General features: G+C 43.4%; 1 protein-coding gene across 4 annotated transcripts in view; it reads right to left on the reverse strand.

The window, feature by feature from the left end:
- Positions 1 to 2262: 2262 nt before the first annotated feature.
- LOC147712288 (uncharacterized) overlaps positions 2263 to 23022 on the reverse strand; it is a 126380-nt gene continuing 105620 nt past the window's right edge. For 2 of the 4 annotated variants that reach the window (XM_086923023.1, XM_086923022.1), the window contains exons 8-9: positions 4138 to 4629; positions 2263 to 2382 (exon numbers count right to left, since the gene is read on the reverse strand). In XM_086923023.1, the coding sequence (XP_086779149.1) occupies positions 2360 to 2382; positions 4138 to 4629 (515 nt within the window). In that variant the 3' untranslated portion in view covers positions 2263 to 2359. Of the gene's footprint in view, positions 3174 to 3216; positions 4630 to 23022 lie in introns of those variants that run through there. The other 2 variants (XR_015295988.1, XM_086923020.1) reach the window with 2 other exon arrangements.

Raw genomic sequence — 23022 nt, forward strand, 5'->3', positions numbered from 1 at the left:
ATGGACAAAACAATTTGAAATGAGGGTCCAAGGGCAAGTTTAACGACCAACCAGGTACATGCCCCAAACCATATATCAATACACTAACTAGTACCTAGGAGTCAAACATCAAATGGGTCATTCACCATGGACAACAAAACTAATACCATACAGATAACACCAGTGAGAACACACCATGCAGACTTTAGTGTGATAATAGCCGAGTAAAGACTCAAGGGCGTATGGAAATATTCCCATCAGAAGCCACACTGTACTGCCCTCTTTTGCATCATTTGGGTTCTCCTAGCCCAGGAGACAAAACAAAACGGCCGGTCAGATGTTACCGTGACCGAGTGTAAATGAAAAGAATGTTAGAGGAAAGTGTTATATGAATTTGCAAGTGTTTATATGGCAACTGAAAAAGCAGTGTAAGTGCAAACGCGGATTTGAAATAATATCCCCGGTCAGAGGTGGACCACTACTGACTGTGGATATTATTTCAAATCCGCGTTTGCACTTGTCTTTTAGCTTTGGGGGACTGGGAGATACTAATAAATTTCTTGCTTCTACCCAGTTCATCTAATTTTACTACCCTTCACCATTCACTTTTCTCACCTTGCACTGCTTTTTTCAGTTGCCATATAAACACTTGCAAATTCATATAACACTTCCCTCTAACATTCTTTTCATTTACAATCGGTCACGGTAACATCTGAACGGCCGTTTTGTTTTGTCTCCTGGGCTAGGAGAACCCAAATGATGCAAAAGAGGGCAGTACAGTGTGGCTTCTGATGGGAATATTTCCATACGCCCTTGAGTCTTTACTCAGCTATTATCACACTAAAGTCTGCATGGTGTAATCTCACTGATGTTATCTGTATGGTATTAGTTTTGTTGTCCATGGTGAATGACCCATTTGATGTTTGACTCCTAGGTACTAGTTAGTGTATTGAGATGTGATAACATCCCGTGATCAAGCCTTATGTCAATTCGAAACGCATTTGGCATGGTGGAACCTTGCAAATAAACTGCCACGGCTTCTGTAAACAAGCGAGTGCGCTTCATTCTTTTTTACCGCAAGGTAAAAATCATGTTGTGAATATATATATATATATATATATATATATATATATATATATATATATACACACATACACACATATATATATACATACACACGCACACACTCACTTTACATAGTGGTAGTTACCGTTACGACCTAGCTACCATGGGAATTGATTTGTTTTGCTAATAACTTTGGTATAGTTTGTCGAATGTTCATGAAACTTTCCCAAAATAAAATTCCCTCTACCTTATCCCCTTCCTTGAAATATTTAGGGTGATCTGTCAAGAGGGAAGAGGGGGAGAGAAAAATGCAATTTCCAACATGCAATTTCTAAGGGATTTTTGAACAGTGCTGAACAGCATTTCACTAAATTGGGCAGAACTGTAGATCTTCATCCAGAAACCATGTTTATTTGTGATTTGGTGTAAATCTGTTCACTAGTTTTAAGAAATGAAAGTTCAAAATGTACACATATCTGGATGGTTGGGTAATGGGGAGTCGCACAGGCATGCAACTTCAAATAATAGAATGATTTGATTGGCCAAGGAGGCTTTCTACTAACCCCCTCCCTGTCAGCTGCCTCGCTCCTTTGAGTCCCATGGGAACTTGCACTCTGATTAGCTGGTTGCAACATTAATAGAAATGTTATAACTTGTGTACTAGCCATGCACTCCTTATGACCTCATATACTCCATTACTCATGACATATGATATCATTGATAACATGACTGATTACATCTGAAGTGGCATAACTATCGTCATGACTGTGAAGTCAGTTACTTAATTTAGCTATCATCAGAATTTCAGTGGTTTTGTTTAGTTTCAAATGTTATGTTTTAAATTAAATAGTCACCTAACTAGAACATCACTTTAACCTTTATTTTTTAGTATGTGTACATACACACACAAACACACACACACACACACACACACACACACACACACACACACACACACATATATATATTTATATCAGTGTCGCCAGCTGAATATAAATATATAAACATTATGTAGCCTCTGGAATGTAAGACTGCCTCCCCCCATTCCTATCTGTAAAGCGCTCTAACATCCACCAGAGTAATGTACACCTGAAAGCAGGGATACCAGGGTAATAAATCTATGCCGAAGGACCGAAAGGAGGCAGCAATGATTAATTCACTAAATCTGCCATCAACACACAAGTAACTTAGAACGTTGCACCAAGGAAACCATCTGAATTCAGGCAAGAGGGAGATTTACTTTAATGGAAGATGCACAGAAGAGTTGAAAATATCTATTCCCATAGATTTTGGAGGTAAGCAAGTTCCCTCTAGCTCACGCCTGACCTGTAATTATGCCTGTAGGGAAGAAAACATTGAGTTTGAGATAGGTTTGAGAATAACACTTCTCAAATATGCCCCAGGATAGTACAATCAACATGAATCAAGGTTATCGGAGAAGCATGGCACAAAACACTGAACTGTTGGGATAGGGGACCTACATATGCAGCGACAAATCCAGCAAGAAACATACAAGTGCTCCATTAAACCTCAGAGTGCAACCCTTTCTGTGCGTCAAGGCATGCGGACTCATGACAGCACATATTGCTACCAAATGGCCAGTGTACAGAGAGTATGAAAAAACCTAACTCCCAAAAAGGCACCAGAAATTCCACCTTTATTCAAAAAAGGATATATAAACAAAGATGACTTATTTACAAGCCTATTGCATAGCCAGTGTGTCACTTTATAATGGCACACCGGCGGCACAATGGGCTTGCCCATATATACAAGGCTACGTAAAGTCACCTTATGAGACTTTTCATGGCTTTGTAAATATGGGCCCTTCCACGCATTACTGTGCATGAAAGTGGCGTTCCATGGGTGTTACTGTGGGTGTGCCCACAAAACATCCATAGAACTTGACTCAATACCAGATTTCCCACATTTTGTAAAACAGGGAATGTGTCAGAATCCTATGCCGCCACAAGGTAGGCATAGGAAAGGCGCAACGAGGAAAAATATTTCTCCTCTTTTTTAACTTTTGGAATGCGCTGCCATAAAAAAGAGGAATATGCCATTAATGATTGTTTTTGTGCAGGAGGATGTTTGTTCTTGCATAAAAACTATCATCCTGCAGTGCAGGCACCCTTGCAAAATGATGCAAGGGTGCCTGCGCTTGTGCATGGCAGCCAATTGTACACCAGCGCAGAGGAAAGCACACAGATGCACCGTATTGTTAATGCAATGCATCCCTGTGCTTTGAAAATTATGCAGCACAGCTTCACTAAATGGCTTGCAGCGTCGTGCTGCATACTTTTCTTGTAGATGAGGCCCATATAATGCTTAATTATTTATGTGAATGATTCACATTCATAATTTGTTGTGCTGACCTAAATGCCTGAAGGGCCAACAACTTTTAGCACCCTTGAGAGGCCCTGATGGTTTTCTTTTACCATACATGTATCTACACTAATAAATCTAAATTCCTATGTCACTGCATATCAGTAAAATGTTTCTCTTGCATTTAATGCAATAATTATTTTCAGTAGGCACGCTTTCATCAATGTGTTGTTTTGTACCTAAGATGCATATTTAAAATGTTTCGATTGGGTTACACTTTTGGTTTACATTTTTGCAATTACATGAATAAACCTTGATCTAAAGTCAGGATATGTTCATTTTCTTTAGTGAAAAATATGTTATTTTGTCTTCTGAAGTATGTTTCTTCGTTACATACACTAATAGTGTTTATTTGTTGATATACTTGTCAACTTAAAGATCCAGGTGAGGACTATCGATTGCGTTGTTTTGAAAGAGTGGAAGAGGTGTGGCGCAGCGGCCAGGGTGCCTGACTCCGGACTATAGGGTTCACGGTTCGATCCCCAGCTCTGGCGGCAGGTTAGCTCAGCACCATGTGACTCTAGGCAATAGCTTGCTTAATCTTCCCGACTGCCCCCAGCGCCGGGACACCTCCGTCGGAGGTAGATGTGCGCTTTACAAATGCTGGCATTTGTTTTCTGTATGCCATCATATGCGTATTGTGGTGTGCTTTAAGGTTTCCTTTTAAACTGAAGCTTTTATCACATATAGAACACTGAAAAGGTCTCTCACCCGTGTGAGTCCTTTTGTGGGCAGTGAGGTGGTGGCTCCGAGCGAATCTCTTCCCACAATCTGCACAATGATATGGCCTCTCTCCAGAATGCGTTCTTTGGTGTCTTCGGAGATCCTGATTTGTTTTGAACATTTTCTCACATTCAGGACAGGCATATGGTCCATAACTAATCTGTCGATATACAGAAATCTTGGCATTTGAGAGATGAGGCAACACTGTATTGTGTGAACCAGTTTTCGGTATGTTGGATGCCCATGGATTCAGTATAGCATAGTCTTGACTCACTGAACTACCTTCACAATGGGCACTTTTCTCTTCTTGTATATTGCTATGACTTCCGGACCACTGCTGACTTTTAAAATTTGCTTCCTTCTCTGAGATCTGGTGAACCTTCCGTTTGCCTTCTTCATGCAGAATATTGTCTCCTGTTATTTTTTCAGTGTATGCTATAAGGTGACCCATTTTCATTTTCCTCGTCCCACTTCTAACATCTGTTGGGGTAAAATGAATTTCGTCATCAGATTGTTATACATAAAACAAAACACAACACAAAAAACACTATTCACTCCAGTAAAGAATGCAGTATAATTCTGTTGCTTTAACACTCAAAATCAAGTCCTTAGTCAAAGAGGTGGCAATCTGTTTTTTAGTCCTTGTACATGAACCTCACTCCCCACAACAGCCCTCGCTTCTTCTTGAAAAGAAGATATGCACTGAAGATCTGGAAAAGAAGATCTGCAGTGACGGACACACTGATGGGATCTAGTAAAATCTGATCCCTATGCATGTCTGTACAGATTGATGAAATGCATGATTGAATCTCATCATTCACCATACAACTCCCCCCTTATTTATATACCCCCCCACCCCACCCTCAGGCCTTGGGTGTTCTACAATATTCTCCATGTTGAGTTCCCCATTAGGGTCTGCCTATATTAACAGAGTTAGACACATACAAGCGAGTTCACCAGCCTTTCTAAATGCTGACACTTGTAGGTATCAGCACTCTTGTACCTTGAAGTACGTTGATGCTTTAAGCCAGGGTTTTCCAAAGTCAGTCCTGGAAGGGCAAATCCATGCCCGATCTTTTAAGGGATATGGAAAAAATCTGCCATATGTCCAGCCCAACAGGACCGACTTTGGAGAAGCCTGCTTTAGTCAAATTCTACCACTCCAGAAACCTTCGATTTACAGAGCCATATCCTTGCAGAACTGAAGGCATTATGCACCTATCCCAATTAAAACATTTAGTACCAGCAATTGATCCTGATCCTTCCAACCACCCCTGGAAACACCTCCAAAAGAGCCACACAGGTTTGTAACGCTTCACCTATATCCTCTCGCCATGCCAACTGTAACAACAGGATTATTTGCTTGAGCTTCAGAAATAATCCCTCAGTAACATTTGACCACTAGCACATTAGCAATGTCTTTAGCAGGCATCGAGTGTTAAACAGCTATGATCTGCACTGAAGTTTTCTTATGATTCTCCATACAAATTCTGATGCTAAGAGCAAGAATGATCCCTATTTAAGACACTAGCAGCACTTCTCATCTCTGCACCATCTCATCAATCGCACTTCGACCCACTGCTTTAAATCAGGCTCCGACCGACTGAAGTATCCGCTCCCAGGACAAAACAGCCATTCACTGAAAATATCTCAAACCTTACTACAAAGATGATAGCATAATACTTCAGCTGCTATTTTGTAGGTGGTTTTAAGATACACTAGACCTGTTCCGAACTGAAGTACTTATTTTCCGCTCAGCTTCAATACGTAACATTCCTACCAGACAGCAAAGGAAACACCCTCCATCTCCACTCGCACAGAAAGAACCTTTTGGTTGATTTAGGATGGCCTGACAGGAGGGACATCTTAATTTCCAAGTACTCATTCGCCACTAGCTGCCCCTAACTCTGTCATGCAAACCCTGTGAAGAATGACAAGCTAATAATTGTATTGATAATGAAAACCAAAATATCCTCACATTAACAAAATAGTCCCAGCGATAACCAGCCTCATTCGGCTCACACGAAATGAGCAAGAGTAAACAATCCAAGAGCAATTTGAGAGGCAACAACATAGCTGCTAATATGAAATTGACCCTTCAGACCATAAAAAAACAGACAGAAACACGCATTTCCAGTTCAAAAGCTGGTTACTTAATTAGGAAATGTATTGTCTTTTTTCATCTGCCCTACCTCTCAATCTATACACTTACTGACCTGGCACTCATGATTGAAAGTAGAAAAAAAACATTCAAAGAAGACATATTTTCCGTATTTTTCATTATTTAAAAATAAATACAGACAGGAAAAAAACGGTTTCTGTCTGTATTTATCTGTAAAAATCAGTAAAAACTGAACAATGAGCCCTAATTATAGTCCCTGGTCCCAAGTGACAAAATCTTCAAGCTCTTATAAGAGAACATTTTATTCAAGTCAAACAAACGTCACCTCACGGAAGGCATTTGGAAAACCTTATTTAATTTGAAACAAACTTCAAGCCTTCCTCCTACAAAAATATCCAATTTCAGCTACAACACTCAAAAAAGGTATTGTCGTCTTCCCTAAGAATGTCACTCGTCATCAGCATTTAATTTCAATGCAGCATCTGACTGATTTCAAGGAGACAAGACAGATCAATTGCGTACTTTGTTGTTCATCACAAGTAACTCAGTTCTTGTTTCCATCCTACCACTTCTGATGCATTACAGCCCATATGGTTCTTTGTCCTCAGTCTTTAGGAATATCACATCCTGGAGGTGGAGTTCTGTTTGGTATCATAGTTTCTGATCTCTAGATATTCAGTGACCCGTGCATAGATGCTTTCTGGACTTTTGATAGTCTCAACTCTGATCTGCATTCTGTTCCTTGTTTCCCTTTTGGTTTGTCTAGTCTTGACTTCTCAAAATGCCAGTGCAGCCTTCCCTCTATTGACTGAGCTCTGTTTCCTAGCTTCCAGCTATATCGTTCCTCTAAATACAGCGCTTAGAGATCTTGCATCATCGGTTTAATGCTAAGACTGCGTGAACACGGTTTGATTTGCTGCTCCACTTGAAGGCCAGTTATTAGTCTCTGCATGATCTGAACTGTCATTGTTTCTTGATTTCCTGTTTCTGTTCTTGTTCGAGTGCAGTCATTATCCTGCATTCCAGAGTACATTGTTCTGTCTGTATACATCCAGGACAGTTCATTTGTATGCAAAGTCCTTGCCCTGTACTGCAGTATACTTGATCTGCCTACTTCCAGCCCTTTTGTTTGTATTCCAGATTCTGTCTGTAAAGTTGCAGTTTCCAATTCCATCTGAATACTATCTCTGCTCCAGATACTTATTCACCTTAGCTAGTTTTTTAGTGTCCTTTTTGCTTTACTAGTTAGTTGGACTGTCTGCTTTTCTGTATTTTGTCATGCTTTCCCCATTTCATATTTTGTTAAATCTTGTCCTGCCTTTTATTGAACCGTTTGTGAATTCTCTTATTTCTTGATCAGCTCCTGTACTCTCTTATATTTGAATTCTAATCTTAGTTTATGTTACCAGAGGGTGAGCTTGAGATCGGAGGCTTGCTGCCTCATGCAAAGAGATTCACTCAGTGCTCTTCTTTACTAAGAGCTGTTGAGTGCCTTACAACACTGTGGGAATAACTGCTTCTTGTCTTATTATGATTTTTTCACGTTACAGACAGATCATTTTCCACAGACAACAAAAAATATCCCTTATCATTTTTTGTCGACTGTTCTTCTGTTTTGTATTTTCCTATTGCCTTCCCCTTGTGTTGTCCTTCTAGGTGTGTCATTTGCAGACACTACCCAGTTCCTGTCTAGTCTTCAGATCTCAATATTCAACTTCTGTCATCCCTTTCTCCTTTTAGGAAATTTCCTTTTCCCTGCTGAAACAATTTACCCTGTAAATTTTCTAGTGCAGGTCTCAGCTGGGGTCCTCACATCACACACCGAACATGGAAACTTCATCACGATCCCCAAGGTGAAGAAAGCCCGTATAGGTGGCCGCCGCTTTTCGGTCAACACGGGAAAAAAATGGAACGCACTCCCCCTGAGCCTCAGAGCAGAACCTAACCTCCTGAGATTCAGGAAATCTCTCAAAACCCTACTCTTTCCCTGAGCCATTTTTCTATCCCGACTTTCCGCCCCCTGTGAGTAAGAGGTTCAGCGCTGGGATCACTTCTGGGTGACTACGCGCTTTAGAAAACCCCCCCCCCCCAAAAAAAAAAAAAGTGACCCCCAAGTAGCTCAACCAGATGTTACTGAACTCCGTTAGATCACATAGGAGACATAGAATGCTTCTAGACCAGCCAGTACATACCTATGGCAAGGGCTTTGCTAGGCCAAACACATTGATTTTTAATTGCCAGAGGCCCTTTAGTACCAACAAGGCTATCCCTTAATTGGATGCAAGTGAAAGAGGGATTCGTCAGAAGCCTCTGGCCATGATTCGGTTAATAGGCAAAAAAGTAGCTCGCAGTCCACCTATCCTGATAAGTAGCCACAAGCAGAGCTTAAACCATTTCTCTCCAGAGAAAGGGCTTTAGCAGATTAACATTGTAGATCCTGTGGAGCTCCTCAGTGGCTTGAATGCCACCTAAGTTGTTGACATCCAGATAACCGGCTGATGGTACAGGTTGGAACAGCACAGCACTTGACAATTTATTGCCTGTTCTAGCACTTGTATTTTGTATTCCTTGTTGCGCCTAAATTACACATCCTAATTGGTGTGGGCACCTCCTTTTGCTACCGTGTACTTTTACCCCAAACACTAAGGAGATGATTTAAAGCACATACAGACTTCTAAACATCTCATCGTTCAGTTAAAGTACCTACCATTTCCTTGTTTTACATCCCGGCGATCAGAAGAAAAGCTTTTGCCACTGAAGTGCTACAACTCCCCCTTTTTCCCAGGTGTATGGCTGACACTTGGTGGAACCTTTCATATCTAGGGACATTCCCTCTCTGAGAACGTTTTAAATTAATTATACTACACCCGTAAAAAGTACCTCAATAAGAGTGAATGGGGGGCTTGGGGTGCGAAAACTTCCGAATTTTCCTAGAGCTGACAGATTTCCTTGTCCTTGTATGCCAATGAAGCAGACATCATATCATACTAGAAGGCTAGTTTGATGCATGCGTACTTAAATGTACCCAAACTTGCTTTTAAAAGCACTCTAGAAAATTAAAAATTGCCATTAAACACACAAATCCAGATACACATATGTTAAAAAACATGAAGCACTTTGGAAAAACTGATGCAACCTTTTTGAAAATACACATTGGAGTGTTGTTGCATTTAAAATGAATATGGGGCTGCAACCATTTGTCTCAGAAGTGTGAAGTAGGACTAGAATAAGCATACGGGAGCAATTTTCACGTTCCAAGAAAAATAACCATGTGCTTGTCAAAATGTTCAGCTGTAGTAGGTACACTGCAGTTCTTTTGTTTTGACATTAAAAATACCAATGGCCTGCTAGCTGTTAGAGCTCTACCAACCTAACTCTCCACCCTCTCAGAAAAATAGTCAACCAATAGAATGAAATTCCTCATGTCATTCTTAAGATGGTGAAACAGAACCTACAAATTCATGGCAAGATTTGCCATGGACCTTCAGTGAACCACACTGCAATCAATGGAACATTGTGAATTCTAAAACATTTCCCTGATTTGACACATTATTTAACATGTCTAATCAAGTCAGCAATATACGGGCACTTGTATACTAACGTGAACTATTTATTTTAGCCATCTTGTCTAAATGCTCTCTAAGAGCTCTTAATTAATAATTCTCATGCTAACATTCTCAGGAGAGCCATTCTTAAAATAACCTCATCCACACAAGCTAATCTATTCTTAACCTTCCAAAACACTCTTAGTTAAGTAGATCAAGTTCTCTTCCTTGGCCACAATCCTCACTAATCGCACCAGTCTTCCGAATCAGTGTTCATTAACCACATGGCTGCTGCGGGGATTTTTGCGCTGTGCTGCAAATTGCTATTTTGGTGCAGATATGACGAGCTCAGCTCGTCATCAGCACACGACACCCGTGGGTGATGACGAGCTGAGCTCGTCATCAGCAGCGAAAGGGTTAACAATCTAGACGAGCTATCAGGTTTACAATTCTACTAAAGTGAAACAGATTCTACATTGAAACTAAGGGGCATATTTACCAACAAGTCACGCAGCTCAACAAGTCACAATGCTGAGCTGGGTGACAGGGAAAGGGCAGGAATGCGCCACATTTAAACTATTATGGGACATTCCTGTCTTTTCCCAGCACAGGCGCACAATGTGCTGTCTAGCGCCAACGCAGGCATTCCTGCACCAAGTAGGATTGTTTTTATGCAGGAAAGGACATCTACCTCCTCTTTCTATGTGTGCTGCTGTTCAGTAATAATTCTGGAACCAAACAACATCTAGCTTTCTTTACCCTTCTCACATTTAACTGTATAAGGTAACACATACACCAACTCCACTGGCATCCACTGAGACACAACACTCACAGTTGTCCAAAAAAGGGGTCAATGCCAGTGCATCAATCATCTTTACTTTCACTTTCTCAAAATTCTTCCTACTCTATTGCATCCGGTCAAATATCACATTGATCTTTAACAAAGTCCTCAATGAAAAGGTTAATGTGAAAATCCCTATTACAAATTGTGAATAACAGTAACAGAGATTCAAGAATTATGCCAACTGATCTATATTCTTAGAAAAAGGCACCTCCTTAATGAACTGAGCAAGGATTCCTTCAGTTTAAGTCAATAATCAGAGTTTATTAGTCTTTTTCCAAACTCTGACAATGGTACAGACCCACTTTGAGGATTCTATGGCCTGTAATGTTTCGTCTTTCCACAAGTCTTTTAGATTTATAATTCCTTTCTAACACGTAATTTACATTTCTAAGCTTGTATTTCACAGGTACAGCAGAATCCTGGACCTGAAGACATATTTCTACTTTTCTAGTGGTTGTTGAACATCACTGTTGTGCACCAATATCCATGCAATGGGAACAACAGCATCAGGATTTAGTGTCATGCCTAAATTACTTTTGTGTCAGCCTCCAAGGAGATTTGACCTTTTTTCTTGACATACACTTTTCCTAAATTTGTTCTAGCCCTTAATCTATATACTAAAGATTAAAAATCCCACCATTTTAATGGTGTTTACACCATATGAAAATGTCCTAACATTGGGAGCCTCAATTTTATTGATATTATTGATATTTTTACTCCAATTGTCTCCAAAGACTGTGTCAGAAATAATTGTAAAAGGTGATTATGAGTCCACTAATAATTGGGCAATGTTATTAGTTTGCACGAGGGAAATGAGGTTGAGAGAGAGTTTTTGAGATTAAGCAACTTTTAGTGTACTTTAGATTTTGTTGTGGAAAATAAAGGGCATTCAAGGTGCGGGGATGAAATGTGGTTATTATTTTAGTCATGATGTTAGTTGTCGTGATTAAGTACAGGTACAAAATGCATTGTATTGTTTGTTCATGCATTATGGCTGAGATACCCGCCACCCCCTCTCAACACAATCCCCAAGGATGGGAAACCGGAAACGGTTCTGAACTTTTGGAAGGCGGGAGGGAGTCACCCTCCCGGCCGTATTTATTAAAATATGAAACAAAATCAAAACATTAAAATAACAGTTTCATATTATGTACAATTTCATTTCCACATTACGATGTTTGGCTAACCTTAACATATTTCTAATACAAAGGTTCTCCTAGCCGAACTAACATCCTACAAAACATTTAACTTGAAATTGTACATCCTAACTTTTAAGGGCCAACGGCAAGGTCGTAACCGGTGTCAGATCCCTAACCAGAAATACCCCCCCACTTGTGAGGGGCGACCGCACAGAGGCATACCTCAAGTGCATCTACCAATTTCCCTTGACTTGACGGGGGCCCCAATGAACTCGTCGCCATTTAAAGGTCGTCCGAGGACTCGTGTGAGTTGTCTAGAAGGTAGCGTAAACCCCCTCCACACCCCACACAACTTACCACATCTTCCGTCGCAGGTGTCCTGGCCCCGGGAAATTCCCCAGGAGGGGCCCGTAGCCCCTCCTATCCAGGAAGGGGCCTTGACCGCCTTTCCTTTCCTTTCGGCGGCCCATCCTTAGAAGGGACCGCCTCCCCGTTGAGGGGCCAATGGCCACCTCCCCCGAGCGCTCCCATCCGTAATGGGTGACGCCCCCCCATAGGGATCTTCCAATTACTGCTCACCGATCATGACCTTACCGCCCGACCAAAATAAAAACGACAATTTACCTAAAATCACTAAATTACAAAACAACCATAACTATTACAAGTATGATTACTGATCAACACTAGTGCAGAATTACTTTATTTGAAAAAACATACTGAAAATGACCATTCTTTATTGCATACTCAAAATATCACGACAATCATCACAACCTGCAAGAAATAGAGTTACCACACCAAAACTTTATTTAAAACAACTGGCTGTCCTCAGGGGCTGGTGGGTGGGTCAAAATTGGCTCTTCGTTCCGTCTCGAGCTCACGTGCAGCGGGGAGGTGCAGCTTCAGAGCACAGGAACAAGAGGATGCTTTCTTGGCTTGTTGCTCCTTTTATCCGTCTTCGGGCGGGCGTAAACCCGCCTCCGCCTGCCTCCGAGGGCGTGGCCGGCCGCGTCAGTGTCTAGGACAACCCACTCCAGGGCGGGAAAAGGCGCGCCCCGGCTACGCCGCTTCGGGCATACCAGCCGAGACTCGCCTCCCGCCCAAGATGGCTTCCCGGGGGGATCGGGGTACTCTACCATACGTTCGGGGGGACCGAATGGTCGCCCCTTTCCATATGGCTGAGATACCCGCCACCCCCTCTCAACACAATCCCCAAGGATGGGAAACCGGAAACGGTTCTGAACTTTTGGAAGGCGGGAGGGAGTCACCCTCCCGGCCGTATTTATTAAAATATGAAACAAAATCAAAACATTAAAATAACAGTTTCATATTATGTACAATTTCATTTCCACATTACGATGTTTGGCTAACCTTAACATATTTCTAATACAAAGGTTCTCCTAGCCGAACTAACATCCTACAAAACATTTAACTTGAAATTGTACATCCTAACTTTTAAGGGCCAACGGCAAGGTCGTAACCGGTGTCAGATCCCTAACCAGAAATACCCCCCCTCACTTGTGAGGGGCGACCGCACAGAGGCGTACCTCAAGTGCATCTACCAATTTCCCTTGACTTGACGGGGGCCCCAATGAACTCGTCGCCATTTAAAGGTCGTCCGAGGACTCGTGTGAGGTGTCTAGAAGGTAGCGTAAACCCCTCCCCACCCCACACAACTTACCACATCTGCCGTCGCAGGTGTCCTGGCCCCGGGAAATTCCCCAGGAGGGGCCCGTAGCCCCTCCTATCCAGGAAGGGGCCTTGACCGCCTTTCCTTTCCTTTCGGCGGCCCATCCTTAGAAGGGACCGCCTCCCCGTTGAGGGGCCAATGGCCACCTCCCCCGAGCGCTCCCATCCGTAATGGGTGACGCCCCCCCATAGGGATCTTCCAATTACTGCTCACCGATCATGACCTTACCGCCACAGGCCGGATAGTTGACCGGCTATCCGGACCCCCCACAACAACTCCTGCCTAAAGGTCATGTTTTAAACTCTTTAACCAAGCTATGAGGTCTCCTATGAGTAACTCATTCCCCACCCGGGACAAGTGGACCCCATCTCCCAGGTACATACTGTCCCCCTTGATACAACCATGCGGAATAGAATGCAGTGTACTTGAACGAAACAATCTACCCAATTTGTTATTTACTTTCTTCACTGAGTGATTCAGAGCAGAAACCGAATTCGCCCCCCGCCACACTTTCCGTGGAATCATATGGGACCATGCAATTGTGCACCCTGGAACTCTTCTCGCCAACCAACTTACTGTGGAAAGTATTGCCTCGAGAAGAAGTCGTCTACCAGTGGCCACCAAATCGTTGCCCCCAAGATGGACTATGATTATAGACGGCGGTGACCTTGTACGCCCTAACAAACCCTCGAAAAAGGATTGAAACTGGTCAATACAGAGCCCGCCCCTTCCGTAGAAGGTCACCCTGTACCCGTATTCCCCAGCCATGTGAATCATGTCACCTGCTTTGAATACGTCCGCGGCACGCCTCACGTATGAGTGGCCCACGACCCACACCTCTCTTTCCGCAGCCGGTGATGTCTGACCGCTGGTTCCCAGGTGTCGGGTCGACTGCACAGTCCGCCCCGCTTCGTAAGCTTGCGAAACTGTAAACCAAACAAAAACAAGAAGCGTGAGTACATCATTACAGCTTCACAACATGTGCAACCGCACATACCTTTTGTAACAATTCGAGGACCAACGCCCCAAACGTTTTACTTTTTCCACACTCAGACCCCTTGGCTGTAGCCTCAGTAGCAGCCCCTATCCGAAAGGAATGGGTCCCGAACTCGCCGGGGTTCAAGCCCGCGGCCGAAATTGACATCGCAAGCACCCGCTGGAACTGAAACCTCGTCAGTGGGGTGGCGTCAGCGTGTCTCAACAAGGTCCCCCCCCATGATGCCACCCTCTGCGCCAAATATTCCTCTACGCAAACAACAGGGCACATGGGAGACCCGGGAATCCTATGTATGACTATGCAGTCCCCAATCGCACCCTGGTCGGTCTTGGATCTGACAAACGAGACAGTCATCGTCTCCCCCTTAACCTGGATGTGCTCACGGCACAGTCCCCCCACCGTATCCTGCTTGTTCTTCGCCACCAGTTCGCTTACCCGCATAGCCCCATGGAATGCTAGCGCAAAAGCGGCTCGGAATAACACTGTTTCATACTGGGATGAACATGTCGCAGGGAGTACAGAAAATAACAGGGCCAATCTATCCAGACCTATTGGGTGTCTCTCATCTACTCTGCGCCCCTCCAGGCGTTGCCACCCACGTAGCGCTTTCTGTACTACGAAAGACGCTGTCGGGTCCTGGATCCCATGAGCCCTTGCCATAAAGGAAATGGCGGCCCGATGCCTCTGGGCCGTAGCTACTGATTTGCCTGCCTGATGTAAAGACAGCAAAAATTTTACGACAAGCTCTTCCTGGCCCCAAAGCTCCCACCTAGCAGAACCCAAAAAGGACCAATAGGAACGAAACGCCCCTTCATATGCCTTCCTTGTCCTGGGTGCTAAACTCTCTCCCACGAGGTTTTGTAGTTCGGGGCACCGAGAGACCAGAGAGCTTCGGGAAAGGGTGCCGCCACCGGGTCCGCTGTGGGCAGAAAACCCCAGAAGGCCTGCATACGGAAACGAGAAAGCGCATCAGCCGCTTGGTTCAGCACCCCCGGGACATGTCGCGCCCTAAAGAGCACATTCAACTGCATTAACAACAATACAATTTCTTTAAGCAGTCTCAGAATCCATTTACAACGTGCTGCCTGACTATTGATACACTCAACCACGGTCATGTTATCCGACCAGAATACCACATAGTGATCTCGGAACCCCTCAGGCCATGTTTTCAGGGCCACCAAAATAGGGAAGAGCTCGAGGAAGGCAATGTTACTCGTCAGCCCGCACTCGTGCCACCATGACGGCCATTTCTGAGCCGACCATTGCGTACCGAATATGGCGCCAAAACCTATACTCCCCGCCGAATCTGTCCACAGCCCCAGCTCCTCGGAGGACACCGCCGGCTTGTTCCAGACAATTCGACCATTGAAGTCCGCCAGGAATGCCAACCAAATGCGCATGTCCTGGCGAATCTCTGCCGAAAGCCTTGTGCGGTGATGTCCCTCCTTAAGGCCGACCATGGCTTGTGCGATCGAGCGGGAAAAGGGGCGGGCCATTGGTATTACTCTGAGGGCAAAATTCAACCGGCCCACCGTTTGTTGCAATTGATGCAGGTTTACCTTAGACTCTCGAATACAAGTTTCAAGTGATGCCCTGAATTTTAACACTTTTTCTTTGGGTAACCGAAAACAACCTTCCACTGAGTCGAGCTCGATCCCCAGAAACTCGAGTGAAGTCGAGGGACCCACAGTCTTACCTGGTGCCAATGGCACACCAAAATGATTCATTAGAACACAAAATTCCTTTAAAGCCTGTCCACATTCTGGATCTCCGGCTGCCCCCAGGAACAGAAAGTCATCGAGATAATGCATAACATGCTGAAAACCCGTCTTTCTCGTGAATACCCATTGAAGAAAACAGCTGAACTTTTCAAAATAAGCACAAGATATAGAGCAACCCATTGGCATACATCTATCCATGTAATAGCGACCCTGAAACATGAAACCAAGAAGACGCTGATCGTCTGGGTGTACCGGGAGCAACCGGAACGCTGACTCGATGTCTGATTTGGCCATCAGCGCTCCGGGCCCCGGGCGATTCAACATGGCGACGGCTTCATCGAAAGATGCGTACCGCACCGAACACACTTCCGGGTCTATCGCATCATTCACGGAAAGACCTCGTGGGGCTGACAAGTTATGTATTAGCCTAAACTCACCCGGGTCCTTCTTGGGGACCACCCCTAATGGGGAACAAACAAAGTTAGCAACCGGTGGAATATCGAATGGACCGGCAACACGCCCTCGAGTCACCTCTTTCCCAATCTTTACCTGTACCACCGCCGTATGCTGCAGGACCGACAGTTGGTTCTTACAACTTGCTTCACCCCGAAAATCCCCCACTGGAATGCGGAAACCATATGAAAACCCGTCTCGCAACACCCCAGCGGAGACATGATCCGGGTATTCGTTGAGCCAAGGAATCATTGCCATGGTATCAATCGGGGTAGGTAAAGGCGCCCCTCGGACTATTTTAGACCTGTTTGGCGCTTCCCTTACCACCGTTATCACCCGTTTTGGCTCTGCACATGGTCTCAGGATGGGAGGACTGTCCCCACCCCCCACATTCATGTCTAAACTTGCATGACCCATGGGGCCTCGTACATTTTCCCCTGTTAAAATTCCAACAAATCCCCCTTTTACCTGTGTTGCCACTCGACTTCGAGTGGTGCTCGTTACCTGCACCCGTCCGAAAGGGTGTCCCAGAGGTTTGGCGGGAAGACTCCCCCCCGCTACCCCCCAACAACGGTACCTTTAACATGCCCGAGTTCTCCATTTTTTGCCAAGAAATGGAGTCATAACAATCCCAAGTCAGAGCAGGATCGTGCTCCTTGGCCTTCCTAAAAACATTGTCATAACAAAACCAATGATTGCCCTCATAAGCCTGAGAAAACTCCATAATACGTGTCTGATAAATAGGCAGTTCTGTCAACAACTCAGGCCTTCGCTCACCCATAATGGAGGTGAAAATGCCAAATGCTCTGCCCCAAGTACCTATGTTCTCATCGACTTTAAAGGCGGCCATTTTTGCGCGCCAAACACTCGGATGCATAAGCTCTTTTTGGTCCTTCACGTGCTCGATCTCGTAATGGTCAGTAAGCAAAGAAAACATGTTCACATACTTATTAGCCCAAATCTTTTCCTTAACTTCAAGTGGAACATGCTGGGCTACTTTCTCCCTTCGCGAGGGTACAGACCCCTCCCCCGCAATCGGCAGTAGCCGCTTACCTGAACTAGGTGCCGTACTTGCTGCCGAACCTGCGTCTACCGCGATCTCAGCCACCGGAGCCTGCGGGGGAACAAAAGATGGTGCCTTCGCAGCCTGTCTAGATTCCTGCAATTGCCTCATCACGCCCTCGCTATCCTTTCCCAACCATGCTGCCAGTTGTGCAGCCAACTCTGGAGGCATATCTTCTCCGTTCACGGGGGTGACTACCACGGGAATCGGGTGCCCTTCTTTCGGAACCAGGATTGGCTCCTCTATCGGTGTATCGGGAACCGGGGTCTCCCCCCCAGGTGCCCCCCTCTTGGACCTCTTGCCTCTCCCGCTAGGAACTACTCCCGGCAAAGCTGGTCCGACGATTCGCTTCGGGCCTCCCTCCCCGTTCTTTTCCGCCATCTGCTTCTTCAAATCAGCAACCTCCTTTATGAGCATGCGGAGCATCTGATCGGTACCGACCCGCTTTCCGACCTTTTTGCCCGGCATTCTCCAACGCAGATATCTGTAAAACAAAGAACAAAATTACAACGCTCAAAATTGGCTCTTCGTTCCGTCTCGAGCTCACGTGCAGCGGGGAGGTGCAGCTTCAGAGCACAGGAACAAGAGGATGCTTTCTTGGCTTGTTGCTCCTTTTATCCGTCTTCGGGCGGGCGTAAACCCGCCTCCGCCTGCCTCCGAGGGCGTGGCCGGCCGCGTCAGTGTCTAGGAAAACCCACTCCAGGGCGGGAAAAGGCGCGCCCCGGCTACGCCGCTTCGGGCATACCAGCCGAGACTCGCCTCCCGCCCAAGATGGCTTCCCGGGGGGATCGGGGTACTCCACCATACGTTCGGGGGGACCGAATGGTCGCCCCTTTCCATTCTTTCTGATTTATTTTTAGTACCCCTGACAAAGAACTTTAATCAGTTCGAAAATGTATTGGGTTGTTTTAACAATGCCGGCTCGAAGGAATAAGTATTGATAAATGTAGTGGACTACCTTTGATTACTCTGGATTACTTGGTCAAAAGAAGTGAATTTGGCTTATTTCAAGAGACCATAGCAGTGCAACAGCAGCGTCTTGAAGAGTCTTGAAGCTCTGTGGGACGTTCACAGCGCTGTGATGCATGCAAGTATTTGGAAATTCAAGCAAAAATTAAACTATTCATGAAGGTAAGGTGTGCACTCGCTACTCTACATTTGCATTATCAATACTGATGTCACACTAAGGTGGAACATTAGGTTCTTCATTATATGGTACACCTGTTTCGACTACACTCATTGTTTGTGATCAAACATACTAAAATTATGTTCTCTCTGACATCAGTGGTATCCTTTTCAACCCGTTTTACAGAATTTATTCTTCCATTATTATTACAAACATTTGCAAAATGACATATCATCTTGCATTTTAAAGACTCCATCCCAGATGTTAAGCAGTTTTTACTGGTGTGAGTGATAGGAGCCTAAATTATGGCATCTACTTCTTTCAGAGGAACTATTCAATAATCCTTTTCAGTTTTCATCTTCATATATTTAGGGAAAAGGTTTGCTTACCCAGCACAACTATCTCCAGGAGATTTCATTATACGCCAGCTTCCCTCTCAAAAGTAATTAACCTCTCCATACATTAACAGTATCACTGACCGAGGACTCGGAGTGGCTAGTGCACAACTAAGATAGCAACCTTAGCGCTCTCTCTGGACGATCGAGATTACCTTCTGCAGCATATGGGGATAAGATGGCGTGATGAGAGACTGGCAATGACGTCGCTGACTTTCAACAACATTGCTGCAGCTCCAGTGACTGTTTCCCCTGTATAAGAAATGTTGAGGACACCAGAGCACCGATACAGCCATTGTGAAGGTCAGACAACAAAATAGCCGCCATCATGCTTTTCCTGTATTTGACGTTATTATATGGGTGAATTGGCATAATCCTTGGAAAGTGGTTTTACCCACGTCTTCCACATTATACCTGATTTCTGGAAGAACTCTGGAGTTTATACATTGTTACCTGTGCCCTATAATCTGAAAGTCAGCCACCATCTTTGGAGATAAAATGGCTGCCATGGATAATTATTTGCTTCTAAAGGACTGTAAATCACGTTTTCTGCTTCACTGGGTGTTCCTGATTCCTAATCAAGATGTGTCTGGATACATAATTGTCTCTGCGTTTGCAGCAATGTAATTCTTTGTTATTGTGGCTATCCTTTATGATTGGAAGTTAAACCTATGTCTAATTCATTACTATACTTTCTAACATTTCTTTTGGTCATAAACGTCTATATCTTGGATAGTCATTGCTTATAACCTCTAACTCACGCTAACAACTCCCAGAAGTTTTTTCATTGGTTTCCAAATAGGCATGGGCGAAGGTAGGGATAGATAACTGAAAGATTCCAAAGAGCTCGAAATGGAATCTCAATTGCAGAGGAAACCTAAACATTTTTGGCTTGCGGAAGGAGCTCAAGATGCTTCAAACTCCTGTGTGGAATTCCTTAAGAAATGAATCCCCTGCACTCCCTGTACTCTAAATATTGCCTTTGCTAAAGACTTTGAGAATGTGAAAGCTCATAGGATCCCCTCTAGCAGACCCACTCTACTCCTCTAAGAGCAAACAACAATTGAGGACCATGATTTTTAAACCTCCTCGATAGCAACACACACAGGAGATTCTGAAACATACAAAAAAACATCAGTACATATCTTGGGAAGGAGCAAGAATTGGTATTGCTCAGGATTACGCAGTTGACACCATCATCCATAGGAAGAGTTTTCTAGCTCTTAAACACCAACTCAGGTCTGTCTCCAGACAACATTTCTTTGTGGATCCTTCTCACTTCAAAATCATATTCAACTGAAAATCCAGACCCTTTTTGAATCCTGCTGATCTCCAGAGGTTCCTTCAGGACATCAAACATTCCAAAATGAACCAGTGAGTGAAACCAGTTGTGATCTCCTTTTATTTTCACTTGTGATGCGTAATCTTTTTTCTAGTTAATGTGGATTAATGTAGATCTTTTTGCTTCATACAAATTTCGGATCTGAACAGGATCCTAACACAGCCATGGTATATAGATCAATATTGGTATACTTATAAAATGTGCCACTATGTGCCACTATGTTTTAGTCTATGTTGTCTATAGCAGCTAAAAGCGACAGCGATGTTGTCGCTTCAAAATAATGGCAATACTGAACTCTTGCTTTTCACTTATGTTATGAAAGTATAACTTTACTTCTTTACCTAAGGTACTGAAGATATGCCCGTCTTTGAACCCGTTAATTGCTTTCATTATGCTCCTAGGTGTTTTCATACACTGTTTATGTGCAATTATCATCTGTTTCTCCACAATTGCTATCTTTATCTTGATAGGAGACCTCATAGTGATCTTGTTCTCTTTCCATTTGTCAAAAAATGTTGGGTGGGTTTCTGAACCTCAGAGCTCCTTTGGGATGTGTTGGGTGAGTTTTGTTTATTTCTGCTTATTTCTTTTCTTCCTCCCTGTATTAATCAGCTCCCTAATATCTGGTTCGTCAAACTGCTTTTCTATCTTCAGGCGGATACTTTGATGAGACTTTATAGGCTTTTATTTCGATTACATTTTTCACAGGGGTACCACGTTTCTTTCATGTCATTCTAGACCATTGTGTTATATAAGGTTCAAATAGGATATTTTATATAGCACTCTATACTGTATCCTTGCTGCTAACAATATGGGCACTTCCAACATACACTCACTGAAAATACTCTCCCTTAATACCAAGGGCCTTAATCATCCTGTTAAAAGAAGGTAAATAGCCGATTACTGCCATGAGCATAAGGAATATCTGCAACTCAAATATCACTGGATAAATGGTTGCTTTGACTCACCTGCAGAGCATAAGAAAAATGGAGCTGCAACGTATTGAGAATAACTCTAATATTTCAGCCACCTTCCAGGAATGTGACAAAGAAAGAAGATGGGTGATCGTTTTAGCTAAATAAAAATGAAGGTTTGTATTCTATATCATCAATGTTATGCCCCCAATGAGGATGACCCTGAATTCTGGTATTGTCTCAATAGGTCAATTACAGATCTCCTACAATGTGTTGCTGGAATTCTGGGGGGAGATTGTAAACTTCCCTTGGATTGCTCACTTGACTGCTTATCTCAAATCAAGTTTCAACTCAATCGATCACATGCTCAACTTACAAAATTATGCACCACACTTAATCTCATTAACATTTAAAGGATCCACAACACGACAGGCAGTAAATATACTTTTTACTCAAACTCTCATGATTCCTTTTCAAGGAATGATTACCTTTTAGTAAATGACTAACTTCTTCAGCACTCGTCTTCTCCTAAGATTATTACAAATGGGTACTCCTGCCCTAATATCTAAACAGTGGAGAATGGATGACTTAGATGATGAAGTTATGAACTCCTCCATCCAAGAAAACATTCTGCATTTCATAAATAAAAATAACAGAGGAGACTCATCCTGAAATATTCTAGGACTCACTTAAAGCTACTATAAGAGGAAGCACGATTAACCTTAAATCGGCTAAACTACTGAGATTACGGTGCTGGAATTCAAACTAAAACAATTAGGGCTCCATGGTCCTTTCTAAGCTTAAAGCCTTCAAATTTGAATACAATAACACTTTGAGTATCAAAGCTCATAGATGGGTTGAGGTTAACAAAGCGGAACAAAATATCAAAAAGAATAAAGCTGGCTGGTTCTTAGCAAATTATTTACATTTTGGCAAGTAAAAATCTATCATCCCAGCCATTAAAAATGTCAATGGCATTAATGTTACATCTGTGACAAATATTCTACTGTCTTTGAGACTTTTATGAATCTTTATATACCTCTTCACTTTGACGTTTATATCTATAAGAATATTTAAAACTAGTTATCATTGCCAAAATTAAATTAGATACCAGATTCAAGAGACACTCTTAATAATCAGCTAGAACAGGACGAAATACTGAATGCCACTTCTAGTCTAGCGGATCGGGTCGGCTTTAAAAGTAAATTTTACAAGGCATATGCCAGACAGCTGCTTATATTCCTCCACAATCTGTTTCTTTTGCAAACACAGGAAACATACAAGTCTCTACTACTGTCATAACAATAGTTGTTATTCCTAAAGAAGAGAAAGATCCCCCTGAGATTAAAAACTAATGTCCAATTTCACGTATAAACATTGACTGTCAGAAGTATGCCTAAGTGTTAGCCATGAGATTAGAAATCATTTTGAGCAATCTGATACAACTGACACACACCGGTTTCCATAAAGGACGATTGGCAAGTGACAATATTAGGATTCTATGCAATGCTCTAGAAAAGGCTAA

The sequence above is a fragment of the Lissotriton vulgaris genome, chromosome 5 (assembly GCF_964263255.1).
Source record: "Lissotriton vulgaris chromosome 5, aLisVul1.2, whole genome shotgun sequence".
Classification (NCBI taxonomy): domain Eukaryota; kingdom Metazoa; phylum Chordata; class Amphibia; order Caudata; family Salamandridae; genus Lissotriton; species Lissotriton vulgaris.